Raw genomic sequence first — 15,863 nt, 5'->3', positions numbered from 1 at the left:
TGAGGGCTGTCGTTGTATCCAAAAGTTCCAGCTGTATGTAATAATGCCTAAACCTTCTGATGTAATAATATGAGAGAAGTAACACAAAACATATATATTTAATGCAAAGTTGTTTAGGAGCCAGGAACGAGGCGATCATGTCTATCGGCGCAATCTTGTTCAGGTGAATAAAAATTCCAAGTGTTGGATATCTCTAACTCCGGCTGGATTCCAGTAGGAATTACACAAATACTTTGCAAGCCAGCATAATGTAACATGCAAGTAGGGTTTCAAAATTCCGGGTTGGAGGTCGCTAGGCCTCAAAATAAGGTCTTATGAGACACATAATGTATTTCCATAAAGAGTTTAATTATAACGAAAACGTTTTTTCACGGTGACTATTATCATTTTGAGTAATGACGACAAAATCACTTTAAGTAACTGTACTCGGGTATATGAAGTGGTTTCCTCAAGGTTTGTCTAACGACACCACATTGGGGTTTACAATGGAGTCAACTTGACCTCTGATTGGCATTAGGCATGCTGCTCATGCTACCACGAATGAGATAGTTCACATGTAGTGGATGGGGAGACGTTATTCACCATAATGGAAGGAGTATAATGAGAGGGAATGGTAAAACATCCTCACTTCTTTCACTCTTTTTTTATTTGTTTTTATGGTCTCTTCAAGTGTTGCTGTCAGCGTGGCTTTTCTAATGCTCTTCTTCTCTGATGTATCAGACCAGAGCTGCAGTGTTGTGTTCCCCTTGGGAAGTAATTACAGAGGGGTATCCTCCTACCTCTCTACCCCCCCCCCCCCCCCCGCCTGTTCTCCGGACCAGAGGGACCAGTGGGAAAAAGTTTCAGTGTTTCTTTGGTTCTTTGACCTATGAACTTGGAGAAGGGCTGGGTGTGAGTGTGAGTTAAAGAATTGTGGATGAAAGTTGGTGTTGGTGATCTCACTGATCTGTGGGAAAGGGTGTTGAGTGATCGGTGTGATGTTGCTTGATGGTGTTAAGGTCAGTGTTGAAGAGGGTATCTTGGAAAGTTAAGTGTTTTCAGTTGAGTAATTATATTCTAAGGTTGGTTATCGTCCTGGAGATCATTTCTGGACCCCAAATGTATTGTTAAGTGTAACAACATAACTTTTGTGAGCTTACATGTTATGTTTTCAGAGCTTGGCTAAAAAGAAAGTGGTTTTATACAAGCTTAAGTTGGTAATTGGTAACACCTCATGGAAGGCAATTAAGTTAACCCCCTGGCCAGAGGCTTGCATTTTTCAGGGCAAGTAAAATACACTGAGTGTACAAAACATTATGAACACGTGCTCTTTCCATGACATAGACTGATCAGGTGAATCCAGGTGAAAGCTATGATCCCTTATTAATGTCACTTGTTAAATCCACTTCAGTCAGTGAATCTGAAGGGGAGGAGACAGTTTAAAGAATGATTTTTAAGTCTTGAAACATTTGAGACATAGATTGTGTATGCATACCATTCAGAGGGTGAATGGGCAAGACAACATATTTAAGTGCCTTTGAACGGGGCATGGTAGGAGGTGCTGGGTTTTTTCGTCAAGAATGGTTCATCACCCAAAGGACATCCAGCCAACTTGACAGAGCTGTGAAAAGCATTGGAGTCAACATGAGCCAGCATCCCTTTCAACACCTTGTAGAGTCCATGCCCCGACAAATTGAGGCTGTTCTGAGAGCAACGGGGGGACTCACTACCCGGGTGAGTGGGATGTTATCCTGATTTTTTTTTTAAATATAGCAATTTTTTCACTGGGGAGTGTTTTATGGAAAAGTTTGGGGAATAGTGGTACTTACTGCAATGTTCAAGAAAACCAGTTCCACCTAAGAACATATATGACATCATGTCAGCTGTTCAACAAAGATAAATGGTGGCAGAATTTTGGGTTCGAGTCTTTGCATTCACCCCAGGTAATATCACCACGTTTTGGTTTCGTTTAGATTATTAAACAATAATCACTGTTTTCAATTTTGTGTTTTTTATTGCGACTTTTTCACTTAATACGTTATGTGGGTTGAATGCTGTAACAACACAGAATAAAACAATACAAGGACAAAAATACAATGAATGGTAGTGACTGCCTAGTACTGCTAGTTTTATTGGATGACTTAATTATTTAAGTCCAAGACATCTCATCTCTATAGAGATGCTGCCTATACTGTCTGACAATATACTGTCTGATCTAAGTAAATAAGGCATAATTGAGCGCTGAATATCAACTATCAATCACTTAGATCCTGTATTTTCAGGTAGAGATACCTCGCGAAGCAAATGCTTTCTATCCCTCTCGATCGCTCGTTCTCTCTTCTCTGTCTGCTACACACTGCTCTTAGAATTTTCTCTACTTTTGCATATTTTTGATACTGAATGTTATCAGATCTTCAACCAAAACCTAACATTAGATAAAGGGAACACAAGCGAACAAATAACACAACCATTACATACTTATTTCATTTATTTCATAAACAATGCAACACCCAATACCCCTGTGTGAAAAAGTAATTGCCACCTTACACTCGATAACTGGTTGTGCCACCTTTCAGCTGCAATGACTCCAACCAAACACTTCCTGGAGTTGTTGATTAGTCTCTCACGTCGCTGTGGAGTAATTTTGGCCCACTCTTCCATGCAGAACTGCTGTAACTCAGCGACATTTGTGAGTTTTCAAGCATGAACTGCTTGTTTCAAATCCTGCCGCAACATCTCAATTGAGATTAGGTCTGGACTTTGACTAGGCCATTCCAAAACTTCAAATTGGTTGCTGCTTAGCCATTTCCATGGAGACTTGATTGTGTGTTTTGGGTCATTGGCTTGCTACATGACCCACCCAACTGTGCATCAGCTCACAGAGGGATGGCATGACATTCTCCCGTATAATTATCTGATACAGAGCAGAATTCATGATTCCTTCTATTAAGCAAGTCATCCAGGTTGCTGAGGCAGCAAAGCATCCCCAAACTATCACACTACCACCACCATGCTTGACCGTTTGTATGAGGTTCTAACTGTGGAATGTCGTGTTTGGTTTTCGCCAGACATAATGGGACCCATGTCATCCAAAAAGTTCTACTTTTGAATCATCTGTCCGTAGACCATTCTTCCAAGAGTCTTGTTGATCATCCAGGTGCTTTTTTGACAAACTTGAGTGAACTTTTTTGGAAGAAATGGGTCCCATTATTCCCGGTGAAAAAAAACCCACTGCATTCCACAGTAAGAACCTCAATCCACGGTGGTATATTAGGTTTTGGTTGAAGATCTGATAACATTCAGTATAAAAAAATATTCAAAAATAGGGAAATGGGAGGGCAAATACTTTTTCACGGCAATGGAGCTCAGTGCTCCACACAGACCGGACAAGTAGGCCGGTGCACAATGGATTATGGTCATTGTAGTTAAACTATGTTGAATATTGGCCTCTTGGAAACTACAACTCAATACTACATCGCACAGTTCAGGCTCGATCTGATTTATTGTTATAGAAACGGCACATTGAGCTCACAGAAGAAGAAAAAACGGAGCGAAGTGGAATTAAAATAATTGAACTGAAGTCGGTCAATTAGTTGTTTAAAAAACGGTTTATCACTCAGCACTATAACACGGCCACCATATTTCAACTTTTTCAACAGAAATCAACAAACTTAGCACTTTTTGTGTGTTATTTTGAGTACTGTATATGTTGAAGTATTGAGTGTATTGACTATCAGTAAGTGCAGTGTGGATGTGAGATTACATAGTTCAGATGTTGAGTACTGGAGCTGTTGAGTACTGGAGATGTTGAGTACTGGAGCTGTTGAGTACTGGAGATGTTGAGTACTGGAGATGTTGAGTACTGTAGATGTTGAGTACTGGAGCTGTTGAGTACTGTAGATGTTGAGTACTGTAGCTGTTGAGTACTGTAGATGTTGAGTACTGTAGATGTTGAGTACTGTAGATAGCCTTGGGGTCCTACAGTCTATGGACTTGGAATCCAGAACGATGATCAACAATGCTGATGTTGGGGGTTCATCTCCAGTGAGGAGATCTCCATTATTTATAACACTCACTGTGACCTACTTTTCAGCACAGCAGTAACCACTCGCCCGCTGTATTTCAAAAAGCATCTATCTTTAACTAAGGGACAGGGGGCGCGTACACACTTACACTCTCAAGCAACATACATGCGCACATGAAAGTGAAGCCTTATAAACGCAAAGCCTCACATAAAGCATACCGGTTGTGTGCAACCTATCACTCGAGCACTCATACATACCATTAGGCACGCACGAGCATGCAGACTCACACATTTACACACACACACACACACACACACACACACACACACACACACACACACACACACACACACACACACACACACACACACACACACACACACACACACACACACACACACTGCTGATAATCCCGCCCTGCATCTGCCCTCTCTCCTGTTGTACCTGGCCTTCTAAATGGTATCTAAATTGTTCCCATTGTTTCTCTCAATCACCCACTGACTTTATTGCTTCTTATTTATGCCTGTGCCGCCAGAGACCAAAAATTGTGCCGCAGTAAAACCGTAGAGGAGAGGAGGGGAAGGCAAGACTCCAGTTTTTCTTTTTAGGGATGGGGCCTCCACACCGCAAATGAGAAAATATCATTTTTTACGAGAGAGTGCTGTGCAGTGTCTCTGTTCTCCAACCAAAGACTGATGTGAGTATGTGGAATGGAGAGGATTACTGTGAAGGTGCAAGCTCTGCAGTCTGATAAAGCGATAAGACTGTGTTGCGGCTACTAATGAGATGTAGCCTGGTGGCCTTCTGTTAGAGAGAGAACACTGGAACAGAACTATTCATTTCATTCTCTCTCAGAGGGAGCCCCATAAAAATAGTTCTTGCTGTAAATTCTGTGTGTGTGTGTGTGTGTGTCTGCGTGCGCGTGTGTGTGTGTGTGTGTGTCTGTGTCCGTTTTCATGTGTGTCTGTGTCCGTTTGTGGGTGTGTGTGTTTGGTCATTAACTGTGTAATATATGTCCTCTTTGTGGGTTCTGTGTCGTTCCCACACTCCCAATGTCACTGAGGTAGCTGTCTAGACAAGAGTGGTACAGCTCCGAGCTGGAATAGTAATGATACCGAGTAGAGGGGATTCAGACCCGCAGAACAACAAATCTCGATTCAGATTCAATTGAAGGGCCTTTATATTCTGATGTTGTTTCAATTGCTGTATGGTTTCAACATGAGAAGGGGAATTCTAAAGCCTGAGGAAAGGTATGGGCTGGTCAGGCAACACAGGATTTTATATTGGTGAGTCAACTGGATTCACTCTCTGTCAGTTTACACTGAACTGGATTCACTCTTAGGCTGGGAATCAATCTGTTTGTGCGTTGATTGAGCCGAGATATACAGCGTTTCCTGGGAATGCGATCTCTGTGAACGGCACATTGACAACAACGTGCTGTTGGATCGTATCCCGGCCTTAATCTGTTTACACTGAACTGCATTCCATTTCAGTCTGTTTAACTGAACTGGATTCACTCTCAGTCTTTCCACAAACGACTTTACATTTACACCCTTACTGTGTGCTTGGTCAACCATGTTTACACCACATGCTGTGCATATATCTACGCATCCGTCTGACTATTGTTGTACATACAGTATACGTTGAAGCTCTGCATGTACAGACCACTCGGTCTTGTTTGTATACTCGTGTCCATTCTGTCCATCTACTCTATTTCTATCTCTCGTCTGTCTGTCCTGTCTATGTGCTCTACACTCTTAAAAGTAAAGGAGCCTGGAAGAACCATTTGGGGTTCTAAACATTGCCACACTGGAGAAACCTTTCCAGTTCAAAAATGTTCCTCGAGGAGCCCCCATGTAAAGGTTCAAAACGGAACCTTTTTTATGATGGAAGGGTTGAATTTTGAACCTTTTAAATAATATATTGTAGAGGTGGCAGCCTATCAGAAGATTGGAGTCATGGCGTATTGGAGGCGTGGCTTTTCAGCTAGTTCTTTTTGGCCACCCGTTACAGTAAATGTAATTCCTGTTCCTCATGTTAAGTTTGTACACAGCAGCTTTCAATTTCCTTGAATATTTACACATATTACATGTTTGAACATAATGTTAAAATTGCTGACCATATATGGTAATAAAGTGGTAACTATTTACATTTTGGGATTTGAAGCTACAAAACTGTCAGTGTTCAACTTTAACATGTGATGACAATACAACAGAACAGGAAGGGCATTTACTCCCACCGGTAGCCTGAAAAGATCTAGCTGAAAGCCACGCACCTACTAAGCCATGCCTCCAGTCCAGGGTTACTTCTGGAATGGTTCCTTGAATAACTCCAGGGTTCCTTTAGGATCTCTAGGGTTCATCGAATCACAACTAATTCTTAGAGTGTATATCTGCTCCTCCTGCATTTACCAGTTGTTTTCTCTCCACTGTTTCTCCACTGGGCTCCGGGCTAGTTGTTTATCCTGCCCCATGCCCCGTAATGGAGGCGCGTGAGAGCCCCCTCATGTGCCCAGTTTCACTGACAAGTTCTTTCCTTCTCCTTCAGAATTGGGGCTGAATATAAACAAGCCGTTTAAACTCTCCAAGCACAGCTTGTTACTCAGAAAAATGGTGGGGTGTTTTTTTTTTACCCTCCTCTGTGAGCGAGTAACAGCTTCTCTTCATTATGCATTCCTGGCAGAGGAGCCAACTTTTAGCACGGCACAAGACCTGTGTACGTGTGTGTTAATGCAAATGTGGGTTCTTATCTCTTTGTTTATACCTGTTTTTTCCCCCACAAACTTGTGCACAATGTACGCTCATGTCCTTACAATCTCACACCTCTATCACCATCCCATTCACTATCCATTCAACAACATACAAGATAACAAATACCATACACACCTCTATCATTCCCCATCGAAGCCTCCTACGCCCCGTATAACCTTCCCTGCTATGCTACAGGAATACTAGACATTAATAGAGCGATGTCCTTGTGGCCAAGTTTGGAGGGGATTTCAGAATATGTCAGTGTGGTTGACAAAGGGAGGGGTGGTTCGGGGGTGTGGGAGCAAGGTGTGAGGGGACCTTGGCATAGATGGGGGAAAAAGGGAGATGGAGGTGGAGGAACCCTGGCTGAGTTGCCCACCGTGGGACAGGAAGGATGTGACCCCACGACCTCCCACATAGAGAGGCGTCTGTTTTCTGACAGAGTGTCATCAGGTCCAGATAAAACCAACCACTCCAACTCCCCACTGCGGCCCGTCCACAGTCACACGCCTGCTGACCGGCTTACACGCCCGACACGTACCGAGAGTCCTTCAGACTGCCGCCGCATGTCGAACACCGCCAGGTGTTATAAACGAGCACTCACACAAACAGTGTGCGATAGTGCCATGCAGTCTCATGCACGCACCTATTCACATATTAAGTATTCATATTCAGGCTTGAATGCACAAACATGCATCTCTCTCTGTCTCTAACACACACACACACACACACACTCTCTCACTCACACACAAGTTTGCCTGTGGAACATCTCCTGCAGTGAGCAGAATTGGGCTGTCAGTCAAAGGGACATCCTTAAAAGGGCACATAACCCTGAAGGAGACAGAGATGAATGAAATATCACCACACACACTGCTGAATCACTTAGCCCAGCAGTTCCAAACAAACTCATTCACCTGGACCATACACAGTCTGATACACCAATCCAAGAGAACCCAACCAAACCTTGTCAACACACACACACAGTAGCTAGTTCCATGTCCATTTGGCAATGGAGTTTTGTTGGATTTGAATGACGGCAGTGCCTTCTACCCAATATCATCCTCAAAACAATATAATCCAAAGATGATTTCTCATAGGCTTGTGTATTCCGCCCATCTCTCCATCATCTGTTGACCTGTGTCCGTTTGTCTGTCGAATGCCTTGTGGATCACCAACCTCTCGTAACTCAAACCATCTCGTTACCGCAATAACAACCCTCACTTGCCTCGTCATGTTCAGTGGGGAGAAAACAGTTTGAAACGTGAGAGTGAAATCTGACTTTGTCTAATAAGAACACAGATTTCCAATTTCGTTGGCAAAACATTTTGGGTGATGTTCCCTACTGAACATGATCCGACTTCCTGAACTTTGATCCGACTTCATGAACATTACTCTAACAACAAACTCCCTTTGTTGTTTGGCACCAAAACAGGAAATGTTCACGCCGGAGTGCAAGTTTAAGGAGTCGGTGTTTGAGAATTACTACGTGATCTACTCGTCCACTGTGTACCGGCAGCAGGAGTCCGGTCGGGCCTGGTTTCTAGGCCTTACCAAGGAAGGCCAGGTCATGAAGGGGAACAGGGTCAAGAAAACCAAGCCCTCCTCACACTTTGTCCCCAGGCCCATTGAAGGTAAGGCATCTGAATGAATCTGCTGTCTCATCTGTGTATTGTCTTTTGCAGGTTTTGATCGGCTGGAGTAAGTTGGTTGAAGCCCTGGTGAAATCAGGGCACTCTTTAAAAAAAAAAAAACATTTTCACGCACAGATTTGATCGTACATTGTGCGTACGATGAAATCCACAGCAACATTGTGATTTATAAATCTTGAACTTGACGAACGGAAATAAGTGATTTACTTGGATTTGCATGACATTTCTTGATTTATAAACAAAACGCTTTTATGTGATATACACAACATTATTAGAGTGTATACCGGTACTCATTTTACAAATTGCATTTCTTCACACTGCCGCTACAGTTTTCCTCATTCTAATATTAAGTACAAAAGGTTTTATAAACATGGCCCCTGGGGGATAATGTTTGACCTATGTGGTCAAATACTTTAGCTGTATTTATTTACTTTGCACAATGGAACCAATTAAATACTCACACAAGTGGGTAACACTTTATAATTATGTCCAGTGATAAATAATGTATATGTTTTTTAGAAATAGTCTGCCCACCATTTTAGTATTCATTATTCCTACACTTTTTTTATGTCAGTCAGCTAGTTATTCATGCCTTTTTAAACAATGTATTGCTGGTTTATAAGGCCATGTAAAAGGTGTTTAATATAAATACTTATTTATATTAGACGTTTGCAGTAGGCTACCTGACCTAAAGAAAGCACTATCTATACTTTATAAACAACCTGTTTATAAAGGACCTGAGTTATTACTCCCAAAAAGCTGGACATGCCATTAGTAGACATTCCAGCAGTACCTGAGGTCTCAAAATTACCTAAAACATATCCATGGTGAAAGAGTAACCACCCAACACAGGAAGTTACATTTTTAAGGACAGATATTTAATATTTTATTCCAAAACAGGTCCCAAGAGTAACTTCCTACACTCTGTGGGAGTCCCTGAGCTCGATCTGACTTTGTCTCTCTGTTTGCCCATCCATCTCCTCATTATTTGTCCTCCATGTTCTCCTCTATCCCCCACTGCTTCCTGCTTCGTACTCTACTACATACACTCTGTGCAGTGTGTATGTACAGGGAGCCGTCGCTGCATGAGATCGAGGAGAAACAGCGCTCCAGGAAGAGCTCAGGGACTCCCACCATGAATGGAGGGAAAGCTGTCAACCAGAACTCCTAGCAGCAGGGCCCCAAGGGTGGGGGGCCCGGGTCCCCCCTCTCTTAAATAGAGGGGAGAGAGGCTACAGACCCCCTCGCCAACATGCCCTCTGAAGGGATGGGCCGTCACGAGGGGGAGGAGCTACACCCAAGATGACAAAAAAACTGAACTCTCGCCTGTGAAAATCTTTTAGAGGAATATCCAGATAAACCCAGAGGAAAACAAAAAAACAACGACAAACATTTTCAATCAGGAGTTGACCAACGTTTTATGCAAAAAAAGAAAAAAAAAGCTGTGACAAAGGAATGGTGGTCTCTTCACAATACAAATATCTATCGTTTCCAATTTAAGCTGTGAAAAATGAGCTTTAAAGACATGTTTAATTTCCCATGCATTGATTTTATGAATGCTATGGCACCCTCACATGCTTAATTGTGTTACTGTTGTCCAATAATAACAATATTACTTATGTGTTGATAACTCTTCATCCCAATTTAGTATCATGGGTGTTCTGTTTTTCGTTTGAGACTGTAGACATGACAAATTGTTGGTATTTTTTTATTGCTTGACATTGATTGCACTTTCACACTGCATACACTGGTGTGGGGGTAAAGAATGAATATATATGAGAAGTCGCTGGAGGGCTCAGTAGGATACAGGAATGGGTGAGTGGGATGGCTTTTGCTCAGGTGATGTACTGTCGGTGTGGAATATCTCCTATCTCCACATACTCTTTGATATGACAGGACTAGACAACTGAAATCAATATGGCGGCTACTCCACCAAGCCTCATAGTAGTCCTCTAGCATATTATGGTGCGTTCGAGTGCGGATGGAAATGTGGAAATACAAGTTCCCGACCCAGAAATAATGATTGAACGACCCTCAAAGTCTGAGTTCCAAGTGGGAAACACGGTCCAGAATGAAGATACTGAAGTTTACGAGGTGTGACCGTTCACCTTTTCGACCACTAGACGATAAAAAAAAGCCATTTACAACCTTAACCATCTGATTAATGTAGCTCGGTGGATCCATACAGTATATAGTTTGACATATTGTCAATATAAGCAACGTTAGCTAGATTAGCCATCTAGCAAGAATGTCATTGGTTGAAGAGTTATTCTGACTTCAAAAGCACTTGAAAGCACTCATGTTGTATATACAACTTCACCAACTGGGAAATATTAGATTCCGAGGACCGTTCGAATGCACCATTACTCTCAATGATCCAGTCCTGTGAACTTAATGGTCAAGAGGGAAAGGATAGCCTTGTAATATTATCAATACTCTGGCAAAGTGGGTATAGCCAGGAGGAAAAAAAGATTGATAGAGCTTCTGGTTGTTTTTGTTTGGTGTGCCAGTACTAATAAGGGCATTTCTTTCTAATAAGGTCTGGGTTGGCCAATCCTGGGGGGAAATGCAATATTCTCTCCAGAAAAGGAAACTTGGCTTAGCATCCGCCAATCAAGGATTCTTTCATGAACAGGTCTACTTCACCTCTTTATGAGCTTTGACAAAGACTTTCTTGGAAGTGCGTCAGAGAATGCTTTTAGTCGGTCCAAATAAATCATGAAAATGTCCTTGGGAAGGCACGTTGTTGTGGCTTGTGTAAGGGCTCAGCAGACTCAGGCTGCTTGGGGCTAAGGTGATTGTGAAAGCTATCCAAGTCCCAATACTCTTAAGAAGCTTCCTCTCCTTGTGTCTTTATCTTTGTTATCAGCACACTGAGCAGACTAGAAATGTCACAATAATCGGTTGATGGGGTGTAGCGCATTCATTTGATGTAATTAGTCTCTTTATATCTGTGGCCAATGAGGGAAAGGAAACAAAGGAAGTGTTTTAAGATACTTTTCGACAAGGCCCCTGTGAGCTCCTCCTCTTCCATCAATACCCTTTCCCCTACGACACTGTAATCAATAATAACCTAGCACAATGCAACGGGAAGGAGCCCAGTCACCCAAAACCAACAAAAACAAAATGTGGATGCCGGAAGGTTCTTTTGCCCTGAGAGTCTGTAAATATTTCACTTTTTTGTACTTACAGGCTGGCATCCCAATGGCTTCCATCTCAGTAGGTTTTGTGAGCCATGAAATGAGCCGATTGCTGCATTGTGGAAATGAGCCCCCGCCATTTCATAAATCAAATGTAGGAGAGTGGCTGTATATATGAAGAGTAAAAAGGCTGGTTAAACCAGCAGGGAAGGCAGGGAGGAATCACCCCCATCACCAAGATGGAGAAGTCACCATGTCCACTGATCCTATTGTTCGCCTAACTCAGGAAGTCCCACTCCAGTCTAATGAACGGAGTCTGACAACAAGGCGGGCCACCCTTGCCCAGCACCTAATGCACAAAGCCTGGCCAAAGGTGTGGTCTTGGGGGGGTTGGGTCAGGGGTGTTGGTGGCAGAGTGGGGGGTCTGGAAGTCTTGGGATCTGGCTAGGGCATGAGATAGGGGATGTCAGGGTGTCATGTCAGACACTTCCTCATTTAACTGCGGCAGGTCATGGCAGAAGACCAGCACAAGTCTTCCACTGGGATCAGGAGAGAGCTGGGCTCAGTTCTGCAGTAGTTGCTCCAGTTTAAATCGCCCAAAGGCACAGATCTAGTAATCGGCTTACTCTTCCTCAGTTCTAACCTTAACCATTAGGGGATAGGGACGCAAAACTGACCTTGGATCAGCATCAACTTCATTCTACTCGGAAGGATGTACTTTACATAACCTGCTGGCAGAGAAAAGAAGGGAAGATAGAAATGAGGGGTTAAGAATAGGGAGTGAGAGTAAAATAGGGGATATGCGAGTGAACTAAGAGAGCACTTTTGGGGGACAAAATGAAAATGCCAGAGCGACAGCGCAGGGGCTCAATACTGTATGAAGAGATATTATATTTATGTTTAAGTTTGCAAATGATTTCACCGTAAATGGAACACAGGCATATATGCATTATGAATTGTGAGATGAAAAAAAAATGCATTGATATTTAAAAATCAGAATGAAGTTAGTGATTGTTTAAGAATAAAAAATACATTATCAAAAGCTTTCACTTATTTATTGTACCACTGTGTTCTTGTTGATAGCCTTGTGCACTGTATTCTTCCCTCTGGTGACAATATCCCCAAAAAGACTTGATTTCATGTAGAGTATCACATCTCCTACCCTCTCTCCCAGATTTCATGTAGAGTATAACTTCTCCTACCCTCTCTCCCAGATTTCATGTAGAGTATCACTTCTCCTACCCTCTCTCCCAGATTTCATGTAGAGTATCACTTCTTCTACCCTCTCTCCCAGATTTCATGTAGAGTATCACTTCTTCTACCCTCTCTCCCAGATTTCATGTAGAGTATCACTTCTCCTACCCTCTCTCCCAGATTTCATGTGGAGTATCACTTCTCCTACCCTCTCTCCCAGATTTCATGTAGAGTATCACTTCTCCTACCCTCTCTCCCAGATTTCATGTAGAGTATCACTTCTCCTACCCTCTCTCCCAGATTTCATGTAGAGTATCACTTCTCCTACCCTCTCTCCCAGATTTCATGTAGAGTATCACTTCTCCTACCCTCTCTCCCAGATTTCATGTAGAGTATCACTTATCCTACCCTCTCTCCCAGATTTCATGTAGAGTATCACTTCTCCTACCCTCTCTCCCAGATTTCATGTAGAGTATCACTTCTCCTACCCTCTCTCCCAGATTTCATTTAGAGTATCACTTCTCCTACCCTCTCTCCCAGATTTCGTGTAGTATCCTTTATGTACGAGAGAGCGCCCAGTATCAAATCAGTGAAGGTGATTTATCATATAATTTAGGCTCGAGTCCAATGTGTCATTTTGGGATTGCGCTCCTGCGCCCCTTAATTCCACCGTTGTCATGGAAACAGACTTTCCCTACCGTCTGCAAGGAGAATGAGGAGGATGAAGGCCCCATATGACTTTCAGGGCTGTCTTCTAGCCTGATGACTGCTGCACAGAGAACGGTTTCTTTTTTTTTGGGGGGGGGGGGGGGGTTGAGTTTTCTCTTTTTATATTTGGTTTTTCTCCCTTGTTTTAGGTTAGCACCTGAAAGAAATGTGGCACTTCAACAAGGGATGAGTGTACACCCACACACTCACAGAGAGAGAGGGGAAGATAGACCCAATTATCGCTCTAATCTCTCTTGCTCCCATGTACACAGGCACACAATTCACTCACAAAACCCTCACACACATGGACACCTCTCACAAAAGGCCTGCACCCTTCTCTCTCTCTCTCTCAATTCAATTCAAGGGGCTTTATTGGCATGATAAACACATGTTTATATTGCCAAAGCAAATGAAATGAATAAACAAAAGTGAAATAAACAATAAAAAGTCAACAGTAAATATTACACTTACACAAGTTCCAAAAGAATAAAGACATTTCAAATGGCATATGTATATATACAGTCTCTCTCTCTCTCTCTCTCTCTCTCTCTCTCTCTCTCTCTCTCTCTCTCTCTCTCTCTCTCTCTCTCTCTCACACACACTGTCTAACTCATTCATTAGATTTGAAAAAATAAAAAAATCTTTTGACTTCAAAGAAAGCTCTTTTATCCCTGGCTCTCCCTGATGAAATCGTTTTCAAGCTGTGCTAATTTCTATGCTAGACTGGAGTAGTATTGCGCCACAATGTTTTAGTCTATAGAGCTGGATAGATTTGTACTTTTGATTGAATTAATGTATTTTGATTGAATGAATGTCCAACTCTGACATGGGTACTGGAACAAATTCATCAGTTATTAATATGTTTAAGTGATAGTTTTTTTTTTTAAATGTATGAACCTTTATAAGTCCAGTATGTAGCTCTGTGTTCAACCCATCCAAATACACATAGAAATGGTAGTTATACTGTAGATCTGTCATTCTTATTGAAAGCAAGTCTGATAAGCGGTAGATCCTTTCAAAGGGTTCTATTTCTATGCTTTTCTTCTTAAGTTTTGTTTTTGTGTCTTTTTACTTTTGGTTTTGTACACCAGTTTCCAACAGCTAAAAATACAATATTTGAGGTTATTGAAAAGATATTTCACAGCAATTTCTGTCTACATTATATAATGCATGTTTTGTCACATAAAGGGAAAGTAGTTGAACATGCCATTTGTTCCATGCTATCTGTTGTTTAGATCCAGCTTTTGTTATTACTGTGTAATATGTGTCAATCATAAATTAATGGGAAATATATATCTAAAGCAGGGGTTCAACGAGCCCATTTTGATATCGGAACATACTCGCCACCTCAACCATGTGAAAAACATTATGTAATTAACAGACCATTTTTACTTTATTTGGGGCTATGGCAGTCAATTGAAAAACACTATTTCTGATTGTCTTCTCAACTCAGACATCACACACTTTTAATGTGGGGCTATGACAGTCAATTGCAAATTAATCTGACATAATGTCTCTTTATCTCACCCCCACTAATGAGATGGGTGTGCTTGATGCATGTCGCGTCTGAGTTTCTCATAGTCAGGGGGCGTGTTCGACAGTGCACACCTCATCTTTGCTGTCTCATCCAACCTGGATCGATATTTAGGTTTTAATGCAGACGGGAGTACTGAATCCAGCTCCACACATGAGCTGGCGAAGGGTAGACTACCATGAGTTTTGTGGTACTTTTAAGGGAACTGGGAACTCGGAGCTCTAGAAAGAGGCCTGAATTCCCAAGTTGGAATTCCGAGTTGGATGACCTTTCAAAACTATTTTTCCCAGTCTGAGCTTTTTTCTTTCCGAGTTCCCAGTTGTCTTGAACGCACTTCCCAGTTCTGTGTTCCCAGTTCTGTGTTCCCAGTTGTTTTGAACGTGGTCTTAATGTTCAGAGGGAGACTGCAGGATACTATTCCCTGGATATTATAGTCGGGAACCAAAACTCCTCCGTAGTAACCTGTGGATGCGTTGTTTGCAGCAGACAGGTCGATCAGCTGTTGGATTTGACCTCCCGGCATGTCAACTGAGCCAGGATCACAGTCAAACGGATTGGAAAGTAGGTCACAAAGTGCTCTTCCAAGCGTTGGAGGTGAGCATTTTATTTTTAGGGATAGATCAGCTTTAGTATTGCAGATAGATTGTAGCTTCCATCAATGTATTTTTCTGCACCATTTCCAATCCCCCATATATATTTTTTGAAATATATTTCCCTCCACCCCTCACCAAATTGGAGTAAACTAATGGACAACATTTAGGCTTCTCATTCCAGCTTATACACACAATATACTGTACATTTGACAAATACCGATTATTTTACAATAATTATATTTTGCTTGTTTCTAGTCCCGTCCTTTAGCTACCCTCAACCCCTCCCATCTA

General features: G+C 42.1%; 1 protein-coding gene across 1 annotated transcript in view; it reads left to right on the top strand.

The window, feature by feature from the left end:
• Window positions 1-12,579, top strand: part of LOC135516757 (fibroblast growth factor 12-like) — a 43,696-nt gene extending 31,117 nt beyond the window's left edge. Inside the window, exons 5-6 of the mRNA XM_064940955.1 lie at window positions 8,187-8,385; window positions 9,462-12,579. Of these exons, the coding sequence (XP_064797027.1) occupies window positions 8,187-8,385; window positions 9,462-9,574 (312 nt within the window). The 3' untranslated portion in view covers window positions 9,575-12,579. The remainder of the gene's footprint in view (window positions 1-8,186; window positions 8,386-9,461) is intronic.
• The last annotated feature ends 3,284 nt before the right edge of the window (window positions 12,580-15,863 follow it).

This window comes from Oncorhynchus masou, chromosome 3, assembly GCF_036934945.1.
Source record: "Oncorhynchus masou masou isolate Uvic2021 chromosome 3, UVic_Omas_1.1, whole genome shotgun sequence".
NCBI lineage: Eukaryota > Metazoa > Chordata > Actinopteri > Salmoniformes > Salmonidae > Oncorhynchus > Oncorhynchus masou.
The sequence above is the reverse complement of the archived record's forward strand: the minus strand, read 5'-3'. Positions and strand labels throughout refer to the sequence as shown.